The 23,366-nt window shown below is 39.4% G+C and overlaps 1 protein-coding gene and 1 long non-coding RNA gene across 5 annotated transcripts in view; one reads left to right on the top strand and one right to left on the bottom strand.

The window, feature by feature from the left end:
* Positions 1-22,968, top strand: part of LOC125322477 — a 31,764-nt gene extending 8,796 nt beyond the window's left edge. For both annotated transcript variants that reach the window (XR_007202020.1, XR_007202019.1), the window contains 2 exons: positions 18,449-18,604; positions 22,695-22,968. This is a non-coding gene — a long non-coding RNA (uncharacterized LOC125322477). The remainder of the gene's footprint in view (positions 1-18,448; positions 18,605-22,694) is intronic.
* PPP1R17 (protein phosphatase 1 regulatory subunit 17) lies at positions 410-18,325 on the bottom strand. 3 transcript variants are annotated; one of them, XM_048296195.1, is made up of 5 exons: positions 18,220-18,325; positions 11,515-11,627; positions 8,466-8,615; positions 6,884-7,045; positions 410-1,973 (listed from the first exon to the last, which is right to left on the bottom strand). In XM_048296195.1, the coding sequence occupies exons 2-5, from the start codon at positions 11,594-11,596 to the stop codon at positions 1,894-1,896; spliced, it is 474 nt and encodes a 157-aa protein (XP_048152152.1). In that variant the 5' UTR covers positions 11,597-11,627; positions 18,220-18,325; the 3' UTR covers positions 410-1,893. The 3 variants fall into 3 exon arrangements, with proteins under 3 accessions (XP_048152152.1, XP_048152133.1, XP_048152144.1); XM_048296176.1 differs by having other exon boundaries at positions 8,466-8,618; positions 18,220-18,324; XM_048296187.1 differs by having other exon boundaries at positions 8,466-8,618; positions 11,515-11,616; positions 18,220-18,320.
* Positions 22,969-23,366: the final 398 nt, after the last annotated feature.

Consider the following 23,366-nt stretch of genomic DNA (forward strand, 5'->3'; position numbering starts at 1 on the left):
TTTAGCAGCCAATGAATCTGTGACACAAATGATAACATACAAAAGGTGTATAAAAGAGGCTGCTTTGTTTAAGAAACGGCTTTTTGGCCCTTGAAAGAGGCACTGTCTGTGTGTGTCGTGACCACCCCAACAGCGACAAGAAGTAGATAATAATTGTTTTCCCCTTTGCTTATGCATGTGTAAGCTTTCGCTTTTGTTTTTGTTTTGTTTATTTTCTCTCCACTGTGGTGCTGTAAAGGGGAGTGATAGAGCAGCCTGGTGGGTACCTGGCATCCAGCCAAGGTCAACTCACTACGTGTGTACTGAAAATATTCACCAACTTCACCGGTAAAGCTAGACCTGAATCATACGTATTTCTTGTCATGTACTTGTGACATACTTTACTGTGGATCTTACATTAATGTTGTGATTTTAACTATTGATTGTTTATATTTTAAATACTATCTTGTCTCACTGATAGATTAATAGGATAAAAACAAATACACTTTCTAAATAACAGGCATCTCATTAATAATATAGTGGACCTCTTGCACAATTTAATATGCAATTATTTATTGTAAGCTCATTGATTACATCTTGAGAGTATACATTGACATATATTTGTGAATGGATTGCATTCTCATGAAAGATGCTGGGTCAGTCACAGTGGCAAATGAAGTCCAAGCTACTATGGTGCTCAGCTGTCTGCCCAAGTGAGTTAAAAAGATAACTAAATTCAGTCCACCAAGCTAGATAATCGTCAACCTCTGCTCAGTTCCCTAAGGTTTCAGCTGGCCATGCTACTCCATCTAGCCCAGAGTTATTAAGGCAAGCACGAAGTGTCCAGTTCTATCTTTTTTTTTGTAAAATATTCTACAAATACCCATCTCTCTACAAATGCTGAAGGCTGTAGCTGGCTGTGTAAACAGATCTTGTTTGAATCATTGAGGTCAACTATTAAAAAAGTCACATAATGCTGTTCTACCTTGCAGTAAGCATTTGTCATTGAGTAACATTATTGCTTTTACTCTATTTTTACCTTCCTGCTGTGATTTTGAATCTTTACAACCTCTCCTAACTTATGACCTAGGACTCAATTTAAAAAGAAGATGTCAAAAGAAATTATTTGGAGCAAAAGCATCAACTATCCAATTATTTTATCTTTCATCAACCCAGTGAAGATAATTGTGTAACACAGGGGTAAAAGGCAGGCGTTGCACTTCCCTAGCATTTCTCCACTGAGATCTCTGCCCTCCATCCTGTTTGATGTGTCTGTCAATGCTGAGAGCCCTTAGGTATAAATTTTCATTCTACAGTAAATTCACCTTTTCCTCCTTACAGACACAATTCATGAGCAGGCAGAAGAAATTTTTGCTTTACGTTTCAGGGACTATAGAGTTGACTCCTGCCCTCTCACCTTCTTCATCTATCCCATCAGCTCTGCATATGGGAATTTTCACTGTGGTCAGTGTTATTCCAGGAAAGGAAAGCTGACAAATGAGGTAAAGTGTCAGGCAAAAAAAGCAGTCTGAATCATTAGTTGATGTTTTACTGCTCTGCACTACCACTTCTCTAGTATCTAGTGCCAGGTACTGTATGAGTACCACACTGCACAAAGCTAGATCTGACCTGAGGTGGATTCCTCATTGACAAAAATGCTAGGAAGCCACTTGTAGTAAACTGACAGAATCCTTCAAACCCTAAGTGTAACTGAAATTTCTGCCATCATCTCCATTGATGCTTGCTGGGAATTATGAGATGGAGATAAGCAGATAAACACTTGATGATAGTTTAAATTCAAGTGTACAATTGAGAAAATAATTATTTATAAAGATGAAAGAACTTTTTTGTATGTGCTGCCACTTTGAATGACCCTTGATTATTTACACTGTATTATAGAAATATTGTTGTAATCTAACTGTGGATTGTGTCTCCATCCTTTTCTTCATCTTCCATAATCACTGTTTGTTCTTCTTCTGTAAACAGCCTGGTGCCTTAAAAAGAGAAGACCACAAAAACCAACCAAATCAAACAAACAAGCAATAAACAAACAAAAAATAAAGATGAAAAAAGGAGTTGATTTAATATACTACTTTTTAGAAAATATCAGGCTAAAGAGAATTTTTCAGTTTTCTCTTATTTCTTGATTTTAATGTCATTTTCCAGCATCATGTGAGTTACTCCTCATTTATTTTTGGCATTTCAGTCTCCTAATATTTAGGGAACTAGAATTGAGTCACTGCATTTTTAGCTAAAATTATTAAGCACTCTTAAATCCAGCATATTTTTGCTACCTGTAAAAAGAGACTCTGAAATTTCATTTGGGAACCTGTTTGTTAGAAGGGTTTGGGTAGCTAAATAAGGGAAAGAGCTTGCATGATGAAGCAAATACTGTAATTAATCTTTGTGATTGAAACAGCTTCTGTGGACATGTATGTGTTTCTTCTATGTATATAGCCATACTACTTAGATTTTTCAAGTGCAGGTGGCAAAAGAGACAAATGTTAAAATACCCACATGACAAGTGCCATCTCCACTGAAATTATATAGTATCAATAAATTGCAAAAGCTTCTGAATTAAGAACAATGTGAAAATAGACTTGGGTTGTAGATCATACCTCCCACAAATCTGTCTCTTCTCCTTTCTCTGTGTCTCTGTGTCTCTCTCTCTTTTTCTCTGTTAAATCAGTAAGTCCACCCTTTGGTGATCTGGAGGCTTTTATATGATACCAAGGTATAACAAATATTGTAACTGCTCTCCTCATTAGAAAATAAGTAAGAGTGATGTGAGAACAATGCATTAGGTACAAAATGTTTTTGAAACTTATTTTAACATATTGTGCTGGGTTCGCCTGTTTCCAGTAAAAAGCAAGTGACCTCTGTGATGGATTTTATGCCCACATGCCTTCGTGTGGATGTTAACAGTCTACAAACAGGATGAGGGATACCATTGCTTTGAGACCAATGAAATCTCTCCTTTTTAATTTGATCTCCTACTGTTTGCTAGCCAGCCAAGCTGTTTTGTCAAACCAAATTGTTTTGCTTCTTTCTGCATCAAAAGTACTTTCACAGAGAAGGCTTTCAGTCTTGACAAGGTCCGAAAATAAGATAATACCGCAGAGGAAGATTTTCTTCAAATTTTGAGTCTTTTCAGAGGTGACGAATTAATGGAAATATTAACCTATACTGCCATTCATTTAAGTTAGCTCCTGCTTCATTTATATGCTGTTCTTGTGAACTAGCTGGTTTCACTAGCACTATAAGATAAACTGAAAGGCATAAATTAATGTTAATTTGAAACACAAAGGACTTCATTTGTTCAAGCAGCAATTGAGTAACCATTGTTGTTAACATCAAAGAATGATGTCATTTTATGGAGATGGATGTAAATATTCCCCACACAGACTTCTATCCCTATAGGCAACCTAGACAAACACAGATATGGTTTTTTCCTGTTGTCTTTGGGGTTTGGCTTATGTGTTCTCCAAAGGGGAGTGGGGGTTATTTGTTGTTGGTTTTTACATCCTGGACCATTTGAGGAACAGGGAAAATATAACTAATATATGGTTAAAATGTACCTTCAAATGTGTGACAAAATTCAAACTATGCGCATTTGCTATTGAGAGAATGACAGAAATGAATGCAATTTTCAGTTCTTTTCAATTATACCTCTAATGACACTTGGTTGCCTACTGGTGAAGCCACTTTCGAGCACTTGGCATGGAATCAAAGCAGCCTGCTAAGATGCTGCCTCTCTGTAGAGGGCTTTTCAGATCCTGTATTCTGGATCTGTTTTCCAGGGATTAACTGCCTGTGGCAGACTTGTGCCTGTATCGGGCAAAGTAACCTATGTATTTAAATGCCTGAATTCCATTCCCTTCCTATTCTAAGGATGTGTATTTACTTTTCAAGATACATACCAACATACATCATTCTGCTGGTTGAAATTCACCAATGATGGCTCCATGATTTGCTATGAAAAAGTTACTTGTTTTGGTTGAAGGCTGGTCCAATATTTGCTTACTTTCAGATTTATTCCATCAGGTAGCACAAAGAAGCTAAGCTCTTGTGGAACTGCTGTGTGAAACAGAACCTGAATTATAGTCTTGGAGACCTGAGAAGACCCAGCAGGGCTATGTGAGCTAAATAAATATAGACAGACCTTTCTGTCCTGTCTCCTTGTTATTAGTGTTGCTGCAGTAAGCAGCACTCAGTGCTACATGGTGTCTCCTGTGACTTGCTAATGAGGACTGTCACCATTTCTAATATATCCCCTTCAGATCCCCTGAAAACCCCTTTTAGATACCAATTCAAGAAACTCCACTTAATTCTAGTAAAAGAGCTTAATTGAGTATCCACTTGAACAGCTGTCCACACAAATAGTTTGTTGTAAAAGCAGCTAAAATAGCATATGTGTTATCCCTCTTTGTTTTGACCAGCATTCCTAGGACAATCCCTTAGCCTTTTGGGTGGTCAGAGAGATTTTCTGTCACAAATAGAAGTAAGTGAAATATACCATGTAAAATGAAGAAAATTAATTTCTCTACTGGGTGACATGTGGTCCAAGTGAGAAGCAGAATCAATTTTGCACCTTGCAAACACCCAATCCAATTGGGAAATGCAGATAAAGAGAGGGGGCTACTAAATTAGTTATCTGAAATCTCCTCTGCAAGGTTCAGGCTTCTAAATGTATTCAGCCTTCAAACTTCTACTGAAGTGGCACAGTTAATATTATGCCATATCCATACAAATAAGTAACGAGCAGATGTCTCCTTCAGTGGAAAGTTTTCCTTCAGTCAGCCAACAAATTGTCCTTCTGAAGGGATTAGACTCAAAGACAAAATATAATCAGAATTCTAGTGGTCTTTTTTTCCATATCACTTGACAGTAAATGGCTTGAATCTGATCCAAGCCTGTAGTCAACTCTGGAACACTCTATTGTCATCCCCACTTAGCAATATATAGTCCATTAACTAAATTAATGGTCTTCAGGCCTGTGGGTTTGAGCTAGAATGTAAATACATGTGTAAATATGGGAAAGCAGTTCCTGAAGTGTGGCTGCCTGAGGTTTTCTAATCAGATATAACTAGTAAAACCAGTTTCAAAGCCTCGTTCTCATAGCCTAGAAAACCAGTTAAGGTGGTTCCTTTAGGAAAATACCACACCCCCATTGAAAACCTCTGGGTGAGAAGAATGGACGTTTAACCATTCACCTCTTGCCTCTCCCAACTCAGCTGCAGCAGTTGTCCGTAGGCAGTCTGTAGACACGTGCTATCTTGTTTTTCTGATTTGTAGCCCAGGAGGAGTGGCTTAGATCTAGGTGGCACCTGACAAATAGATGATTTAAGACAACTTCTTCTGCCTAGTTTCTAGCTTTCTAACAGAAACAGTCATGTTTCTGTGAGCCGTTGTTCTAGAGTCTAGCCAAAAATTGCAAGTACTTGAAAGTTCTGTTGGAAATTATGATTACATTGTATTTACCCTCTGCTTTCTTTAGTCAGATCCCTCGGCAGATATTAACAGAACAAACTACCAATCCTTAAAATATATCTGCAGGATGCAGATATAATTCTGCATTTCATATTACAGACAGCTAGGAAAACAGAAGTAGGGAGGCTAAGTGATTTATTTAAACAGCAAACAGAGAAAGACTAACTTAAAAATGTTTCCCAAATCAAACATGCTTCTCACTCCTTTAAACCCAGATCTTCCAAACTGCATTCAGTAAAGCACATTTTCTTCACAAGTGATCAGAGGCATCATATAAAAGAAAAAAATACTTTCCTAGTGTTATACAAATCACTACTGTTTTGACTTCCCATTTGTATTCCCTTTCCATTGTTTTGCATTAAAATGATGATTTGCCCTTGAAATCGCTGGTGGTCCACGGAAAGTTTATAACCTGCATCTCTGGGTTACATCCCTCTCTGAGCTTTGAATCCTGAACTCTACTGGGAACCTTTGGAGTTCATCAGTTAGCAAAGTGATTCATTGGTGTTCCGGTTTGGTAATGATCTTGCTATTGATTGTGGTAAGCATCTGACCCACGACTAGCATGGGTCCATCTGAGAGCTGGGGACCTCTGTTTGGGTCTTACATTTCTGTTGTCTCTAGCATCTGCTCTAAAAAGGCTATAACTAGATAATCGGAATTACATAAATATACTTTCCTTCATTACTTCTTAATTTAAATAAGAGAGCGGGCATGATCATAAAGCACAGTGCAGCTTTATTTAGCGTACATTCCTGAACTCTTACTCCTGAGTTTACCCAAAAAACAGGTTAGCTCTATTCAAATGATCCATTGTAGGGGTTCCCTTCCCTTTCCCCTTCCCCTTCTCCTTCCCCCTCCCTTTCCCCTTCCCCTTCTTCTTCCCCTTCCCCTTCCCTTCCCTATTGGCATGTTATGTATGTAGTGTGTATGTATTGCATGTTATGCTAGAAGCACAGAATTATCTTTAAGGTGCTGCTAATGAGAAGTTCACTTGCCTTCCTCAGTGCATGTTAGGGATTGTGGAGTGAAGAGGGTATTAATCAATACAGCTTTGCTCCAGGTTGTTTGAGGCATTTTAGTGCTGGTGGCCTAAAAATTTCTATGTGCTTAGGTTTGAAAAGCAGGGTAGTAGCTGGCTTTTCAAAAAAGTAGGATTGCAGTTTTCAAAAGACCATCGAGTGACCAAATGCCTTTTCTTTCTCCCTGTCCTTCCTATCCCCAGGGCTTGAACATGGGTTATGTAATAGATTTTTCATGAACCCCCACTGCTATTATATATTTAGACCAAATAGGTCCAATTCAAGATCTGCTAAGTACACTGAGCAGAGAGCAACCTCCTTTCAGCCTTCCAAGTATATCTCTGACACTAGCCACTTTTTGCTTTAGGAGGATCTTTACCTAAGTTTCTTACCTATTATCAAAGGTGGAATGTGTATTGCAGGTGTATCTTTTCTCCTGGGCTTTTTCTGCTCCAGTTCAGTGATTTGAGAGACTGGACTCACTCTCTCTCTCTGTGACTTCTCTGTGATACTGTACCTTTTCAGCAGATTATCAGATGAGTCTGAAAGTATGCCTGCAAGCAAGAAATAAAGAAAATGCTACTTTAGCCTATTTACATTGAAGAAACTTTCGCCTATGTAACTTTCCCAAAGACTACTCTAAAGTACAATAGCACAACTGATCTGCTGCATGATGTACCTACCCTCCATTTCTTTCAAATTAATTATATCCCATAGGCTCTAGAAAATGGTGCTATCATTGGCCAGCTGGCTTCTGATTGTACAAAATGCACTAAATTACAGCCCATCAGAAATTGTGGAACAGATGAGTGTAATCTCCTATTCCAGAACCTTAGACATCTTACCACAGTAGCTTAATTACACAGATGATCAAGACGTTAGTTGGGAACAATGTGACCATACAGAAGCGGCTATTTTAACTAGTGAAACAATGTTTTCTTTATGATATGACAATTGCAGGAAGAAAATGCAGCTCTCCAGCCTCTGAGCTGCTCTTTCTAAGAGAGAATTGCTGATGGAAGATACAGTGAAAACTGAACAGAGTCAAATTCAATATCTGGATTACAAATACTGGAAAATCCCAGTTGCTTGGTTTTGACTTGAATTGTTGTAGATATACAGAGAAGCATACAAACAGTTACTAGCTAACTCCTCCGTGTATGTGCAACATGGGAAGAAGAACTCAGTAATACAAGAGCACAGCTCTCTCCCTGGAGAGTATAAAAAGGAGTGCTTGTTAGCTTAGAGTGACAAACATTTATTCCCACTGCTGTTCTTGGATCATTAGGTTTCAGTGGCAGTCTCCTGCTTATTCTTCCTTTCTCCAGGTTGGTGGCATTTGGCTCTCGAACATCTATATTTGTGCCACAGCAGGCAGCATCCTACAAGGAGCCCCTTTGTTGCTGCGATGTTTCTGTCTTCCTGAAGCACCTACCCTTTGCCAGAGTCCCCATATCACATGAGCCCTGTGATTTCCAGGAGAAGCATCCTGCAGTGGTTTGTGTGCTTCACTGGTCTACTCCCAGTCTCATTCCCATTCAGCCTCCCGCTGTGCACTGGATGTTAGTTTCACGAGAAAGTGCAGGGGCTGGACTTGATCCTTTCGGAATTTGGACCATATCCAATTGGGACATCTAGCATGGCTCAGCAGCTGCTAATAAATACACATCATTTCACACATAAATGTAACATCGTTTAGCAGCAAAACTATGAGCTCCACAGGAGCATGTTTTTCAGAGCATAAACCTACCCACCTTGATATTTCCAGAAGTGAAAGCAAACCCTTCAGCTAACACGCAGTGTCTTTGAGAAAGTCAGACTCTGTTCACCTGCCTTCCCAGGTGCACATGCATGCAGCTGTGTTCCTGTCTGCATCCAAGGGGACATAACTGAATGAACATTCTATGGACTTTCACCCAGCTTCAGTCCCCAAAGATGAATTGGGATTTCAAAGTCAAGAGATTTACTGCTCACCTGTTAGAGGTGGTGGAGTGTGCCATGCTGGTGTATCTTTTCTCTTTGGCTTTTTTTGCTCCTGTTCAGTCTTCTGGGAAGCTGTGAGGGTTTTACCTTTTCTTGGTTTTTTTTTGAGGTCACAGCTCTTAATCAGCTGCTCTGAAAGATCTTCTGAAGGGAAAAAATATAATGGAAATTGAAACTTAGGGGAAGTAATAAACCAGATGGTGAAAATAAACACTTTGATAATAGTACTTTAATCCAAGTAAATTAAAATGCCCAGGAAGAAAAATCTCTTAAATATTTAGAAAGCCAACAAAAGAGGCCTCTGTGCCATGCTACATTGGAGTCAGGTGACTTAGGTGGGCCTTCTGTGTTGTTGGCAGTAGACATAAAACTGAGAGAGAGAGTTGTGGGCAGCTTGTGTGTTTACATGTCAGAGGGAAGTCTGCATTATTGTGTGCAGAGGTTCCATGGCCCCCCCTGTTTCATCCAGTGGCAACTGTGTGGATTGTGTCTTCAAGAGTTACAAGGGCAGTTTTGTGAAGGAAAGTTTTACTTATATAGGGTCAGTCTGAGGTACTGCTAAAATGAGCCAGTTAGCCAGTATATTGTTCCCTTCAAGAGTTAGCTTTATTTCCAGAGGTACTGAGCAATTGGTATTTGCTCTTTATTTGCGTAACATTATGCTGGATTTTTGTTTTTCCTTTGAAACAATCCTTTACTCAGATGACTCAGAGGGTCAACATGACTTTTTCTACAAGGGTCTGTATTTCTGGGTGTTTATGCAAGCTAAAAATACCGAAGATAGCTTGTTGTGGTAGTACATCCCCCTCCCTCAACTCCTCTTCAGGCCTGCTCTGCAATCTCTGAGCAGCTTCTGACAAGCCTTAGTTGAATCAGCTGAGTGGTGAAGTGCCCCTTAACTGTGCCAGTTGGGTGGTGAAGCATCCATGACCATACTGGGTGCTCCTGTATGGTAAAGGTAGGAACTATTCTGACAATATCAGGAACATCAGCAGTCCGACCAAGGTGAGGAACAAAGGATAAGCAGTCATTCTTATTAGCCTTGGTAAGTAATTTACCTCAGTTGTAGCCCAACTGAAATGGTACTATTGTTAAGAGACCTTTTGAAAAAAATGAATTGTTGCCTGAGTGTAATAGTACTATTGTTACTGGACTTTTTGGGAAAAATCATCTTGTGACGCTACAAACAGAAGCACTAACTAAGGCTGTTTGAGCTCTCCTGGAACACAGTGGGCCTCTGAGTGGGATGCCTCTTGGAGCTTGTGAACCCTCAAGTTTGCAATTCTTGAAAGACCGTTGCTGACAACGAGGTCTAGGCAGATACCACTGCCACACATACATACTCCTTGAGGTGCAGTCCATGCCTGTTGAGAAACACCTAAGGGATTTGATATGAGTATTGCACTGAGCCTGAGGGGAATTTTTGATGAGTACCTTTACACTAGTAGATATAGATGTATACATTTTTTTTCATGTGTTCATGCAAGCGAACAGATTATGGTATGAATGTTGTTATTTTGAGTATATAATTAACTCACTGCTATAATTGTAGCAAATCCTATAGAATTACTTAAAAAAATAATAAATTAGTCAATGATTAAGTGCTTTTGCACCCTTTTCTTATATCCATATGCTCTGTACCCTTACCCTCTTGCATCCCCAGTCTCCATGTAAATAATTCCAAATTGCTTCTAAACCAATTTAATTATGTATGCTTTGTCTACACAGTAAGTAATAGAATGAACCTTGCCACTTACCTTTGTTAAAGCTGAATTCTCATAAATTCATATTAAAACCTGCTTTTTGCCAATAACCTTGATGATGGTTCTTTAAGCAATTTAACCACTCATTTGTGAACCTCTCATTAGTATCATCACAGAAACCAATGCTTCAAATTCTTAAAAGCTACTTGTTTGCCTTCAGCTGGGCTCCCCACACCCTTACCCAACCCCTGACTGCAGACTTGGATGCAAGCATGACTTTGTTCCAGACTCTCACACTATTTAAGGCAGCTGTTATGTCTGTGAGCCTGCAGGTAGATGTGGGAAGGATGGCCTCTGGGTTAAGGCCCTGGAGATGTGGGTTCTTTTTCTGGCCTTCATAGGCTTTCTTCATAGTCCTAATGAGGTCATTTGCCCTCCCACTGTTTCAGTTTCCCAACAGTAGAATGAAACTCCTTCTGTATGTACTTAAATAAGCAATTTTATGGACCAATTATGTTTGGCATACCAGCAGTTGTAAAAATGGTGTCTGTGGCTAGAAATGCCATGTAGCAGAGACAGAACTAGGATATCTTCCTTGCAGTACAAATAAACAAAATTCATAAAACCTGTGGTGAGACAATTTTTTACAAGGAAGTGAAATTGCATTTGTGTTGCATTATTGTCACCGCAAAAGTAACAACGAGCAAACAGATTTTTGTTTCTGGGTTTCTAAATCTTCAGGATAATTTTGCAAGATAAGAGTGAAATCATAGCACTTGAAGCACAGGTAAAGACCATGAATATGCAAAAAGCATATCTATCAAGCATGAAGTCTGGTATTCAGGAGTGTGGCAGAGCAAAGACAACCCTGTAAAGTGTAAAAGTTGTGTGAAGTAGCTTCAGAAGGAAACTGATGATGAAGGAAAAAACATTTTTAGAAAGCTGTCCCAATGATGGCAAATGGAATGCTTGAAACCTTTTACTTAAATTGCATATGGAAAATATGGTCAGGGAAAGCTCAGCTATATCCTAGCTTTCAATTTACTGTGGTATAAAAAATAAACTGCTCTACTTTTTCTACCAGGGAAAAGATCAATGACTTTCCATTCTCCTCTTTAATTAGCTTCACTCTAGTGCTTCAGCTGATATTTATATGCAGGAAAAATGCTCTTTGTCTTTCCATCTGGCACTAGAAGTGTCAGCAGAAGGTGTAATCTATCTGTTTTCATGGGGGCTTAGTTGTATTGCTGGAGGGGAAAAATGGACACTGGACAGGACTTTATGATGTGAAGGCACCACCCCTCATTAGTGCAATGACATCATCAAATAACACTTACCTAAATGGTTACACTGTGAATCTTGCTTGTCCAGTCTGTCGTCTGGGATATCAAGTGGCTGAACACATTCTGTTGACATCATTGAAACAGGCTTTTTTCCTCCTTTAAAGATACTACATCACATAAAAAAAAAAGAAAGCAGCAAGACATAAAACAGACATATTGGTGTTACCTAACAACTGATGAGGAGCTCTTGTCTTCCAGCAATCTGCGGACCTGATTTTTCACTCACACATGCTGTGATGCATTTATTCACTGCCTTGCTTACACACACAGTAACCTGTTTTTCCACCTACCTTGCTGTAAGCAACCCACACTAGCATGGATTTGTGCTACAGAAGAATACTGACTTTGAGCATACAGAAAGTAATATCTCATACAGAAAGTGCTATCTCATACACGAAGTAAATGCTAGGGAATAGGATGTTTTGTTCTGGTTTTCTTCTCCATTTTTTCTCAACTGTAAACTAAGGATTATATTTGGTGTTTATTATAAGAACCAACTTTAATTATGAATTCTGTTGATTTAGTCTTATAAGTCCAGCTCCACTAAGAGACCTCGCATACCCCAGAAGAACCAGGTGTAAAGTGCTGCCTCAGAAAGATGGCCAGTGCCCACAGACCCCAAAGCCATCATGAAATAAACTTACTCATGAAATAAACTTACTCATCACTTTGGTAAGAGCATGGGAACCCATTTCACACAGCTGTTTAAGTGTCCATACTCTGTAAGTCTCACTGGATTTCTGTTTGGGCTATTTTGTTCCCCTTTACTTATAGCTGCAGTGGGTGTTGAAGCCCATCCTCATCCATCCTTAACACCTGAGCTTCCCCAGCACCTTGCAAGCTGAGATTTGATCCTGGGGCTGCCACAGATGCCACCACAGAAAGAAGAAAATTAGACCATTTTTCACTGCTGATCATTTCTAAGGTTGCTTAGCAGAAACTCATCAGAATGACAAAAGCAATGTTAAAGGGAAACAACCTTCAACCTGAAGGTGCAGTCCAAGTGATCTCAGTATCTGCCTTCATCCAGCAACAGCTGTGATAGTTTCTTATTCACAACCTCTGTTCTCCATTTTCAGGGAATAAGAGCAGACAGTGACTTGCTTGTAAGGAGGAGAAAAGCAATGAGGAAAAGAAAAAAACTGGAGACATTATGACTAGTAGATGAAAGACAAGTAATTGGGAAAAAATAAAGGAAAGGGAGGGAGAGAAGGAAAGGCAAATAAGAGAGAAAGGTAAAAAAAAGGCAGCTGGAGAATAACAGTGAAAAGGAGGATGGGCAAATCGAAGACTAAACTATGGGAGTTTGGTTTTATCTTGCTGCAGGAAAAGAAATTACCTTATTATTTCTCTGTAAATTGCAATGGTTTTTTGCTGACAAGAAACAGAACAGTAGGAGAGTTAGTCTCATTTCCATGACTAAACTTGCATCTATGTATAGAACAATTAACCCTTGAGCAAAATCCAGTCACAGAAATATTTGTACAAGAAAGTCAGAAAGGTTGCACTGATGTAATTCTTCAGAGGATGGAAACACGTGTCTTAAATGCCAGTGACTTAAAAATAAAGGGAGTAACACTGCCTGGCAGCGTCAAATTTGACTCAACTCGTCAACATCAAAAGTTGACGTTGACTGATACTGTACACATGGGATTAATTCCCTTACGTTTCACTATTTAAAATTAACAAAAATTTGTAATATTCTGCAAATTATTAAAACCTTACAGAATCAGGCCTAGATAAAGGATTTGACCTCCAGATGTTCGCCGTAGAACTGTCCCAGTCCAGCCTCACATCTGTGCTGAAGTGTTATACTGTCTGAAGGCTCATTTGCCTTCACTGCAAGAAAAATCCTCCACTTGGGAAGACCCTACAGAAAGAAATCTTTGAAGGCACCTTAACATGGGATGGTTGTTCTGTTTATTCACTGTATAAATAAGCTATAGCTAAGGTTTAAAATGAAGCAGACATAATTTTATTTAATACAGAACTTATTATCTGGCCATATGAAGGCCTGCACTACATTTTTTGATTTGAGGAAGTTTTATTCTTCAATTCCATTTGATTTTATTAGATTTGATTAGGACATGCTGGCTAAATATTACGACTGTAGGTAAAATGTTCTTTTCTGAAGAATACCCTATTTACAAGGTTTTCAGTAAAACCAGGGATATCATTTCAGACACTGTGGACATTTTGGTTTTTAACAGGTTTGAGGCAAAAAAAGGCTGAGGATAGATAGCAAAATTTAAATGTAAAATTGGGAGTAAGTTATATTTGCTGGAAATGGCTTATAAAATATAGTTAAATTTGGTTATATTTCAATTAGTTGCTCATTGAATTATTTCACTTAATAGAGATTAAGCTTTGTAAAGAGACAATATAGGATTGGTATATGCAGATTATTGAGAGAATTGCTTCATTATTTCTTCTTAATATGGTAGTTTGAAAAATATTATTCTAAAATACATCTCTTAGATCTGTGTTCATATTTTCATAGTCACACATGCCAAACCCTTGGCATCTTCGGTGCTTTAAAATGTTTTACAGGCTAACTTCTGACACTCCTCTTCCTTTTCTTTTCTAAGTCTACCCTGAAGGCAGCATTGTCTTGCTTACAAAAGTGTTTCTGCAATGCACTTTGTGACAGTCTATGTGACAAAAGAATAAAAAGATAAAAATTACCAAAATATATAATGGATTTTGGTATCTTGGGTGTATATACATTGTGTACGACGTATGAATCTGTGAGTGCTGTTACATCCTGTCACCATGGATTACACACAGAGCTCTCCTTCAAAGGAAAGTTGCTGTATGAGCATTGTAATGGTGCTTTCCCAAACCACTAAAATCAATTACTGCCACTAAGGAAACAGATTCCCCAGTAACATTTTATGTGGGAAGGTAGCCTGCTATGGGGACTGTATGAAGTCATTAACATGGCTTTACAAATTGAAGCAAGTTCTCAGATTTTCATGCATTAAGTGCAACACTTTTCCTAGTGTTCACATTAGCACAGTTTGCACTCTCTGCTTGCCATCAGTCACCTTGGTAGCAAATGCTTGCTATTCATGTGATGAATTCAGGTGGTTTTTTTCTTGCACTCTGTTATGTCTCTTGACATAATGATCCACATTCATCCTTTGTGCATCTGCAATGGTTACATTGGAGGTCTAATTCACACTCAGTAGAAGATACTTCCTGAGATGATATAGATTTTTCTATATGATTTAGGATTTAGTTGTCATTTGGCCAGAGACCTTGGTACAATGCAGCTAGGCTGTACTGCCCTCTGCAGAGATATGTGCCTAAATGAGTCACCTCAAGTCTCTTATTTCTGAGAAAAGAGAGAGCTGATAGACACCTGGAATGCTTTCCTGAAAGTTGAGGCAAGTTCTAGCTTTGCCTACATAGTTCTGAGTTGCTCCTTGTTAGAACTTTTGGCATTAGATCAGATTGGCTCTACTTACAGACAGAGGAGGGCAATGAATGATAAGGCAGACTGAAAAGTGCAGGTATTACTAAAAGCTACTTCAGCCTCCTGTGAATGAGGTCTCATGCTGAATCACTGTCATATAACAGCATGACTCCTTTGGGCATACACACTTATAAGACATGGTGATTCAGATGAAAACTATCTGAACTTTTCACTTTCTGGATATCAGTTTTGGATTTTTATATAGCTTAAAGCACATACTAAAATTTTTTCAAAATTCTCAGTTGCTGTACCTGCTTGATTAAAGTGCCCAAACAAAGCTATCCTATTACTCACTAACATAGTCCTAAAACACACAAATACTTGCAAATAATAGGACTACTCCCTTTCCTTAAATTTTTGGTTTCCATAACAAAGTTCACCAATGCAGACAGTTCCAGGCTTCAATTAGGTAAAAATATTTCACTAGGGACAGATAAAGAAACGTGTTTTGGTTTACTATTTTAATGCACAATTGGCTTAATGTAGATGTTTGTCACAAGTAATCAGCCTAGAGTTTAGGGAATACTCAGTACACCTACTCTCACATAACATGATGTAAATCTTTCAAGGCCATCCAATAATGTGACATTTAAACCAACTTAAAATGAAATCTCACGAGAAAAACCTACCTTGTAAGATAGAAAACTAAAGCTTTGAGAACAAAACTAATGGGCTGGACTTATTTTTCATTTGATCTTGAACTAGGCACGGAAATGGCTTGGGGGGAAAATCTCCATTTCTTGTCTTCTCTTAGGGTTTGAAGGGTTGTAGGGGCTATGCAACTACATGGAATTACATACCTATGGATAGTTGTATGTAGTCTGAAGGGGCAATGCAGTTCTCAAGTGAGTCACCCATAGGTGATCATTCTTACCTATAAGATGGAGAAATGAAGTTCTGATACGCAATTCTTATAGAAGTTTACAGGGGTTATGTCGGCATCAGTGTCAATACTCCTCACCATTGTACATTAAGGCTTGTGATTTCTTTTTATATTGAATATTTAGAATTTCTGATCTGGCCCTTTATAAGGTATCCACAACCTGTGCTTCTGAAGACTTCAGTAGACCATCTGGCGCATGTGGTATTGTATGTGGATGTTTTTCCTTGTTCAGGAGAGTATTTTGTTTCCACCATTGACAAAATTCTGAAGAAAAGCATGCTAATTTACAGAGTATGCATAATTATTTAAAAAAACCACTGGCATGTTGACAGGGATGCTACAAAAATAAAAGTACTTTTGAGAGCATCCTTGTTGAGTGACAGCAGTCAATCTGAATTTAATAAGTTCATTTTGATAGTTGGCAATAATGTTGCCACAGAAGCCTGTTTGGCCCTGTTTACTTATCTTCTGAAGCCAGAGCAATTTCTAAGAACATAGAGAGAAGCAGAGGCAGAAACAGAGGCAGCTAGGGTCCTGGGGTAGTACTGTGTGCACACTTGTTCGTCCACATTCTCATAGGCAGGGCCTGGTCTTGCTGCTGCTAGTGTACTCAATAGCTGGAAATGGAAGTATGTAGGAGTATCTTACAGGCTGCTGCCAAATGCAGACACAAGGCAGAGGCTGGACTTCATTCGTTACAGTCCAGCCTGGACAAAAAGCAGCATTTTGCTGCCCTGCCCAAAGAGCTGCTCTGGCCATGAGGGTTTGCTCTTTAAGACTGGTGCCTTTTTTCCCACCAAGCATGCACTTACAGTTTCCTGGGGGGTTTTGATTATTAAATTATTTTCAATTGGTTTGCCCCTTCCTGTCTTGTTGCAATGAGCACATGAGCAAGCAGGGACAGGCAGGCTTCCAGCATCCTTACCTGCTCCTTCTTCCCTGCATCCCTAAACCTATAAGGGAGGCAGAGAGAGAGACCTGTCATTCCTGCTGTAGCATGCCCTCTGTGGAGGGCTCTGTAGTGTGAGTAGGCCCCTTATTTGCTTGAAGTCATTTACAAATGCATAAAGAAGGAATAAGATATTGGATGAAGCCATCTTGCACACACCTGCCCTATACAGAAATCATGTGAAACAGGAGTCAAGGAGAATGGTACAACATCTGGCTGCATTTGGCTTCTTCTATCTTCACTCAGCAGGCAGCCTTGGTACCTTTATCAGAAAATATGCACCTTCACCCATACTCCATCCTATCCCAGCCCCATTACAACTGCTTCCTGGCAAATCATGTGAATAAAGCAAGATTACAGTGGTCAGAGTAGAAAGTCCTGCAAGTAGAAATTCTCACTGTTACTGCTCTGCAATCCAAACCTTTAATTACAAGTTTTACTATCTGTTTAACACTACTCTGTTGGAGTGATGCCTTCCAGGGTACAGAAGACAGCTTCATGCTAATGCACAGAGTCTCTTCTTCAGTTATTTAGGCACTAGGCTGCTCTCCACAGGCATATAGTCAGATTACTCTGATTTTTACTTTTATAAAGCATATTTAAATCTTCTTAGCAAATACTTAGATATTTGAAAACCTGATCTGAGTGCCTCCTTCTACCCAAAACTTTTGCTACTAATAATAGCATGGATGGAGAAGTACCACAGAATTGTCTGGGAGCAGTTTCTTCTCACAGACAGTGTGCTTCTGGATGCTATTTCAAAAACCCTGGCTGGTTTGTGGACTGATTCCCACTTCTAGCTATAAACTTGTAAAATAAATAAAAATATTTATTTGTTTCATTGAAAAAATGTGAGATACATTTGCACAGGTTCTGGTCACAAAGTTTTTGTCTTTGGAGATAATAAAAAATAAAAAGTCTTCCCGAAATTTTCCTTGAGGTACAAATTAACCCCTTGCACATGCCAGACTTAGTAATGAGATAAGAAGCCTCTATACCAGTTCCCACTTTGCTGACTTGCATTTTCTGGTGGTGAACTGTCCCAGCAGTTGAAGTTAGTGCTTTACTTTTCTCTAAAACACTCTCCTACCCATTGCCCTAGCCATAAATTCCAGACTCAGTTTGGTCATACCCCAACTTTCCCCATATGGAATCATTCCCAGCCCATTCCCTATGCAGCAGGGACTCTGTGCTTTCCTGCTTGTCCCCAGAGGTGATAAGGCAACTTGCTGGTGGTGGCTGCTAAAAAAAAACCCAAAACAAACAAACAAATCCACATGCCCCCTCAAATAAAAAAAAAAAAAAAGAATAAAAAAAAAAGAAAAAGAAAAAGTAAATCCAATCCAGAAGCCACCAGTCGGGAGGAAAACGTGTGGCTGCAGTACTTACTGAGTGATGTGAGGTAGTAGGGAAGGTGCAGTTTGTCGTCAGGGCTCACTGGAGGATCTTTCTGGACTGGGTCTGCAGCTGATGCTCTTGCCTGTCTTACCCAGGGATAAGTGGGAGCTGTCACTATGGCAACGCTGCACTCAGGCGTCCTCCTGGAGGCTAGGGAACAGCACCATCACTCTCTGCCTCACCAGCAGATTCTAATCCTGTTTCCTTCCTCTTCCATAAGTTGTAGAGGCCGAAGGAGAGGCAACAAGATGCAAGGGAGACCAGAAGTACCTCAAGGCTGAGGCATCATTCCTGCCAGATGACCAGGAGCCACAGATGCTGATGCTCTCAAAGGAGCAAGGGAGGATGTGAAAGCTTTGTCACAGAGAGCCAAAAGGTGAGCTGCAGCTGCTGTGTCTAGAGCTGCAAAGAAAATCACAAGGGGAGGGAGTAAGGCTGATACCATCAGGGACCCAGGGGAGAGTTGAGAATAAAAGTGAAGCAAGAAGGCAGGGCACACATCCAGGAGCAGCACCATAAGCATAGAAACTGATGGACACTGTCTCCAGCACTGAGGTTCAGTGATTACTGCATTTTTTTGTGTATATATCTAGCCACAACCGATTATACAAGCATGGTGTTTATGGGGCCAGGCAGGGAGTCTTCCAGTTGTTTGCCAGCAGAGACCAGTCTCTCTTATTTTAGCCCATGCCTTTGGATGGAACAGTTGCTTCAGCTGAGGGAAAGAAATAAAAACTTGTCTGACATTGGAAAAGCTCAGGAAGAAATACTCCACTCAGTGGTGGGACTGTGAACTGCCCCTCTCTTAGTACTCATTTGCAACAAAAATGCCTTTGTCTAAAACTCTGAGGGCTCATAGTTGCAGTTATCTTTTCTTTTCCCCCACTCACTGACTGCAATTCAAAAGCACCAGTGTGCACGGCATACTTTCTTTCATAAACGGTATATTGGACAGAAAGCCCAAAGGGGCAAAGTGCTAATTGCCAGCCCTGCAAACTGTGCTACACCCTTGGATCCTTTATGTATCCTATATGGTTCTACAAAATTCCAAGCATGTTAAATGCTCTAAAGGCACCACCTGAAAGAACTGTGAGCTTTCTTCATTGATGCCTGGGAGAGACAAGTACATTCATTACTTCGCAAAGTGTAAGTCACCTGTGCTTATGTGTCTTAGTGGCCCACCTTTAAAAGCAAGTTCATAAACGCTTAAATTATTCCTGAAAAAATGGAGCAGAGGCTCCTAAGAATTTTTTCTGAAGACTAATATTTCTCAATTAAAAAAAAACCCAAAACAAACCAAAAACCCCCACCCCCCCAAACCTCTAAACTCCTCAAACCACACAAACCCCAGCCTAACTTTTTATGAGTTGCCCACCTCCATCATTGTACAGACCTCTCTGTTGCAGTGAATTTTCAATTAAAAACCCTCTAATCTTCACTGAAATGTCTTTTACTTAGAAACACAATTATTTCATATTTTTCTTTGAAGTCAGAAAATCAGAATGAGGTGAATGAAATGAAGTGGTCAAATTAGAAATATGTTTTGAAACTCAGCTGAAGATTGCCTTTTTATTGTCCTGATTGAAAAAGTCAGTCACCCATTTATAGCACTAAAGAATTCCTTGAGGACAAGAAAACAATTTCCTATTCTAGCCACCAGATCCCAAGGTTGCTTTGGGAATATTAAAAGATAAGTTTACTCAAAAGGAAAGCAGCCTATCAGCTATCTCAGCAAGATTACACATCCAACCCTGGTCACCTTTTAGATTTTTTAGCTGTCATGATGCCATGAAGCATTTAACTGCAGGAGCAGATTTATCCCAGTCTCTACAGGATGTCTGTCACATTATCAGTGTGATGGAGGATTTACTGTCAGATGTGGTCTTTAAAATGTTTACAGTTGTCCTGTTTGTGAGAGGGTTGGAACTCCTGCCAGCTTTCTAATCTTTTCTGTTCAGTTATTTCACAAACACAAGCTGAAAAATAGTCCTCTTCACACATACACAAGTACTCCCATCCTGGGAAAAGCAGTTCTTGGAGAACTACTCATGTGATTAAAGATAAGAACAAGTCTAAAAGTTTCCATGCTAGTGCTTTAGAAGACAAGTGATGCAGCTTTGACAGATAGGAAAGTAGGAGAAGATCTAACAAAAAATTCAGGTAAATACAATACATACACATATATACATACACACACATGCACATATGTACATATATGCATGCATGTATGTATATATAACTATTACCTTACTGTGCATTTGTTATTGGTCATGGGTGTGGAACAGAGCAGCTGATGCTGCCTGCAGAGGCTAGAATGAGTCTGCTGGAAAGGAAAGAGCCAAGAACACTAGAGATCACCAGGTAAGTCATATCACAGTAGCTTCCCATACAAAGCCCTGTCTTTAAAGAGGTAAAGGTGAGCATGATTATCAGTACCAGGAAGGCCTTTTGCCTTAAAGATGACATAGCTGTCACCTCTGTATGTTCCATATCTACTGCAGATGGCTATGAAAATCTTATAAAACTAGTATACTAGTAACCTTGTATACAAGCCAAAACACACGTACCACTGTGGTTCTGTGGGGGTTTGTTACATTAAGTTTACATTAAGGTTTCTTCAGATTTTACTTTCAACCCTGGCACTACTTTCAAATTAAATAAGAGGTGCTGACAAGGTGAAAGTGAAGTGTTATTTTATTTTAACAGATCTTAGGCAAACAAAAACTCTTAATGATTCAGCCTCAAGTCACCTCTCTTTGCAGTAGCATGTGGTTACATCCAATATAATACTCACTTCAGGTAAGAAAACTCAGGGCTCACACTCTCCTGATAGGCTTAAGCCCACCCTCAGCCTGTGCTCTTATTGTGTGTGAAAGTGTACTGTGCCATGAATAAAGTTTGTTCCAGGTTTATTCTAACTCCTAAGCTGCTGCATGCATGTTCATGCCTAAAGTAAATTTATATGTGGAAAATAAGGGAATTGTACCTTGTAAGGACCAATTTATTAATTTAGTCCCTTTATAAATGTTGTCATAGATATAAAACAGACTGCAGTTGATTAAATACTTTGCAGCCACAACAGTTTGATCAATAGGTCAATGGGCTGTGCTGGATTTTTAATCAAACAGATTGCCTGATTGTACAGTCAACACTTGTCTTTGGTAGTTTCCCTTTAAGTTGTGGAGGTTAAAAGTGCAGAAGACCTAAACCTGCACTCAATGCACCTCACTTTTCAGACTTACTATTATAAACATTTACATTTCCCCCTATATGAAATTGTATATGCATATAGGGACGTAAGTTGCGTTTATCACAGACACAAACATAAATATATGTCATATTTTTGAAACAGAAGGCTTGATGAAAATCAGTGCCACATCCTGAAAAACAGCATATTTGTCCCAGGTCCAAGAGGGAAATAATTTGTGTTTATTCTACTGTTGAGTAAAGCCTTTAAGGCTGGAACACTCTAAGGCTCAGAGGAGTCTGGGATTTGTATCTACCCTCAAAGATGACTCTCATGCAAATGTCTTTCCTGCTGCCCCTACAAAGGTTTAGGGGCATTACAAAGGAAACCTAAAAGTCTGGAAGACAATAGCCCCATTTAGAGTGGCAAAGGAAATTTCTATGTCAAGAATCAGGGTCATGCCCAGATTCCTTGTGCAAAGCCAAGGAGAAAAACTATCACTCAGTTGACATGAAAATTATTATAGGCTAACTTGTGCTTTAAATTTAGATTAAAAAATTAACATTTTCTGGTATATCTAGTTTATAACAAAGTCTTCCTTCTTATTTCAGTAGAAGCAACCCAGGAGAAAACATGGAAGGAAAAAGATGTGGCTTTTCATGAGGGAGAAAGATTTTCAAGTTTCGTGCTTGTAAAGACTCCAGTGCACAGTTTTCATTACTCTTTATGTCAGAGGGCTTTGGGAGAGTTAATTTTAGGGAAAGACAGATGTAAAATCCAGCAAATGGCAGATGGTAGTGAAAAATTATATTCCAGGGAGACTCAGAACAAAGCAGTAGAAGATGACCTCTGACCCATGTAATTTGTGCTTCTCCTTATATCCATCACTCTTATGCAGCATGGAGCAAGGTGGGAACTGGGATGAGTTAAAGCTGGCCTTTACCTCCTAGATAAGTCTCTCTCCCTCCCTTTCCAGGGTCATTAGATCTGTAGAATTGCTCCTTTTCCTGGAGATGAAGTTTCTCACTCAAAATTCTTGCTCTGGTTAATTATGTGCTGAACCAGTGTCTTCCTGTGTATGGATACAAAGGGGTTTTCCTGCTAAAACACTGTAGACTTGGCAAGATTACATAATTTCCAACTCTACGTTCAAGGATCTTTTAAAATAGTATTACAGTCCTCCTGCACTTGGAGCTTATATTATTAGACAGCTTCTAAAACACTACTGTGTTCACTCCCCTTTTTAACACCCTCCACAATGTCTGCTTTATTTTATTAGACTGAGAACCTGGAAAGAAAACAACTTCTCTGACTGGAAATTACACATATGACTGTGAGAAACATCAGGGCCTACAACATAAGCCTATCCCACAGATTAGAGACAGAGACTCATTGGTAAGCTTGGGCTGTCCCTCAGCCTTTTTGTGCCTTGCAGCAGGATGGCGAGAATTGTAGATGTCTGACACAGCCTATGAACTTCCCTGGCAAAGAATATTTCTGCATGAGTAATCCAATAAACTATTAAAAGAGGAATAAACTAGACTTGCTTGAAACCACACCAAAAGTCTATCGACACAGAGCATGAAACAAAGAAGCAAGGAGCAGAGTGATCCACATAAGAGGGTTTTCAAAGAAACTCAGGGAAGGTGAATACTGGCTCCTCTCAACTTCCCTGAGTTTCCAGTTTACTGCAAGCATCTTGAAAAATCCTTACTCACTCTCTGTTCTTCACATTACAGCAGCACCACAAACATTTTGGCAGTTACTGCTCTGCCATGCAATGAAACTGCATTGCTGTGCTAACAAAATTCCAGTTTGTGGGTGACTCGGGTCTTGAGAAGAGAATATGGCTGATTTTTTCAGCATTGCTCAGTTAGTGGCAAGCTGTAAGCTTTGCATTTTTCAGCACTTGCCCTCTGTAGGAAGGGACAAGAGCATACCTTTCCATCCC

This window comes from Corvus hawaiiensis, chromosome 1 (genome assembly GCF_020740725.1).
Source record: "Corvus hawaiiensis isolate bCorHaw1 chromosome 1, bCorHaw1.pri.cur, whole genome shotgun sequence".
Classification (NCBI taxonomy): Eukaryota; Metazoa; Chordata; class Aves; order Passeriformes; family Corvidae; genus Corvus; species Corvus hawaiiensis.

Excerpts from the sequence above, each read along its gene's own strand:
- PPP1R17 (XM_048296176.1), bottom strand. The coding sequence starts at position 11,596 with ATGATGTCAACAGAATGTGTTCAGCCACTTGATATCCCAGACGACAGA. Across the intron at positions 8,619-11,514 it reads TTCACAGTGTAACCATTTAG|AAGATCTTTCAGAGCAGCTG; the intron begins GTAAGTGTTATT and ends TTTTCCCTTCAG. Across the intron at positions 7,046-8,465 it reads CACTCCACCACCTCTAACAG|GCATACTTTCAGACTCATCT; the intron begins GTGAGCAGTAAA and ends TCTTGCTTGCAG.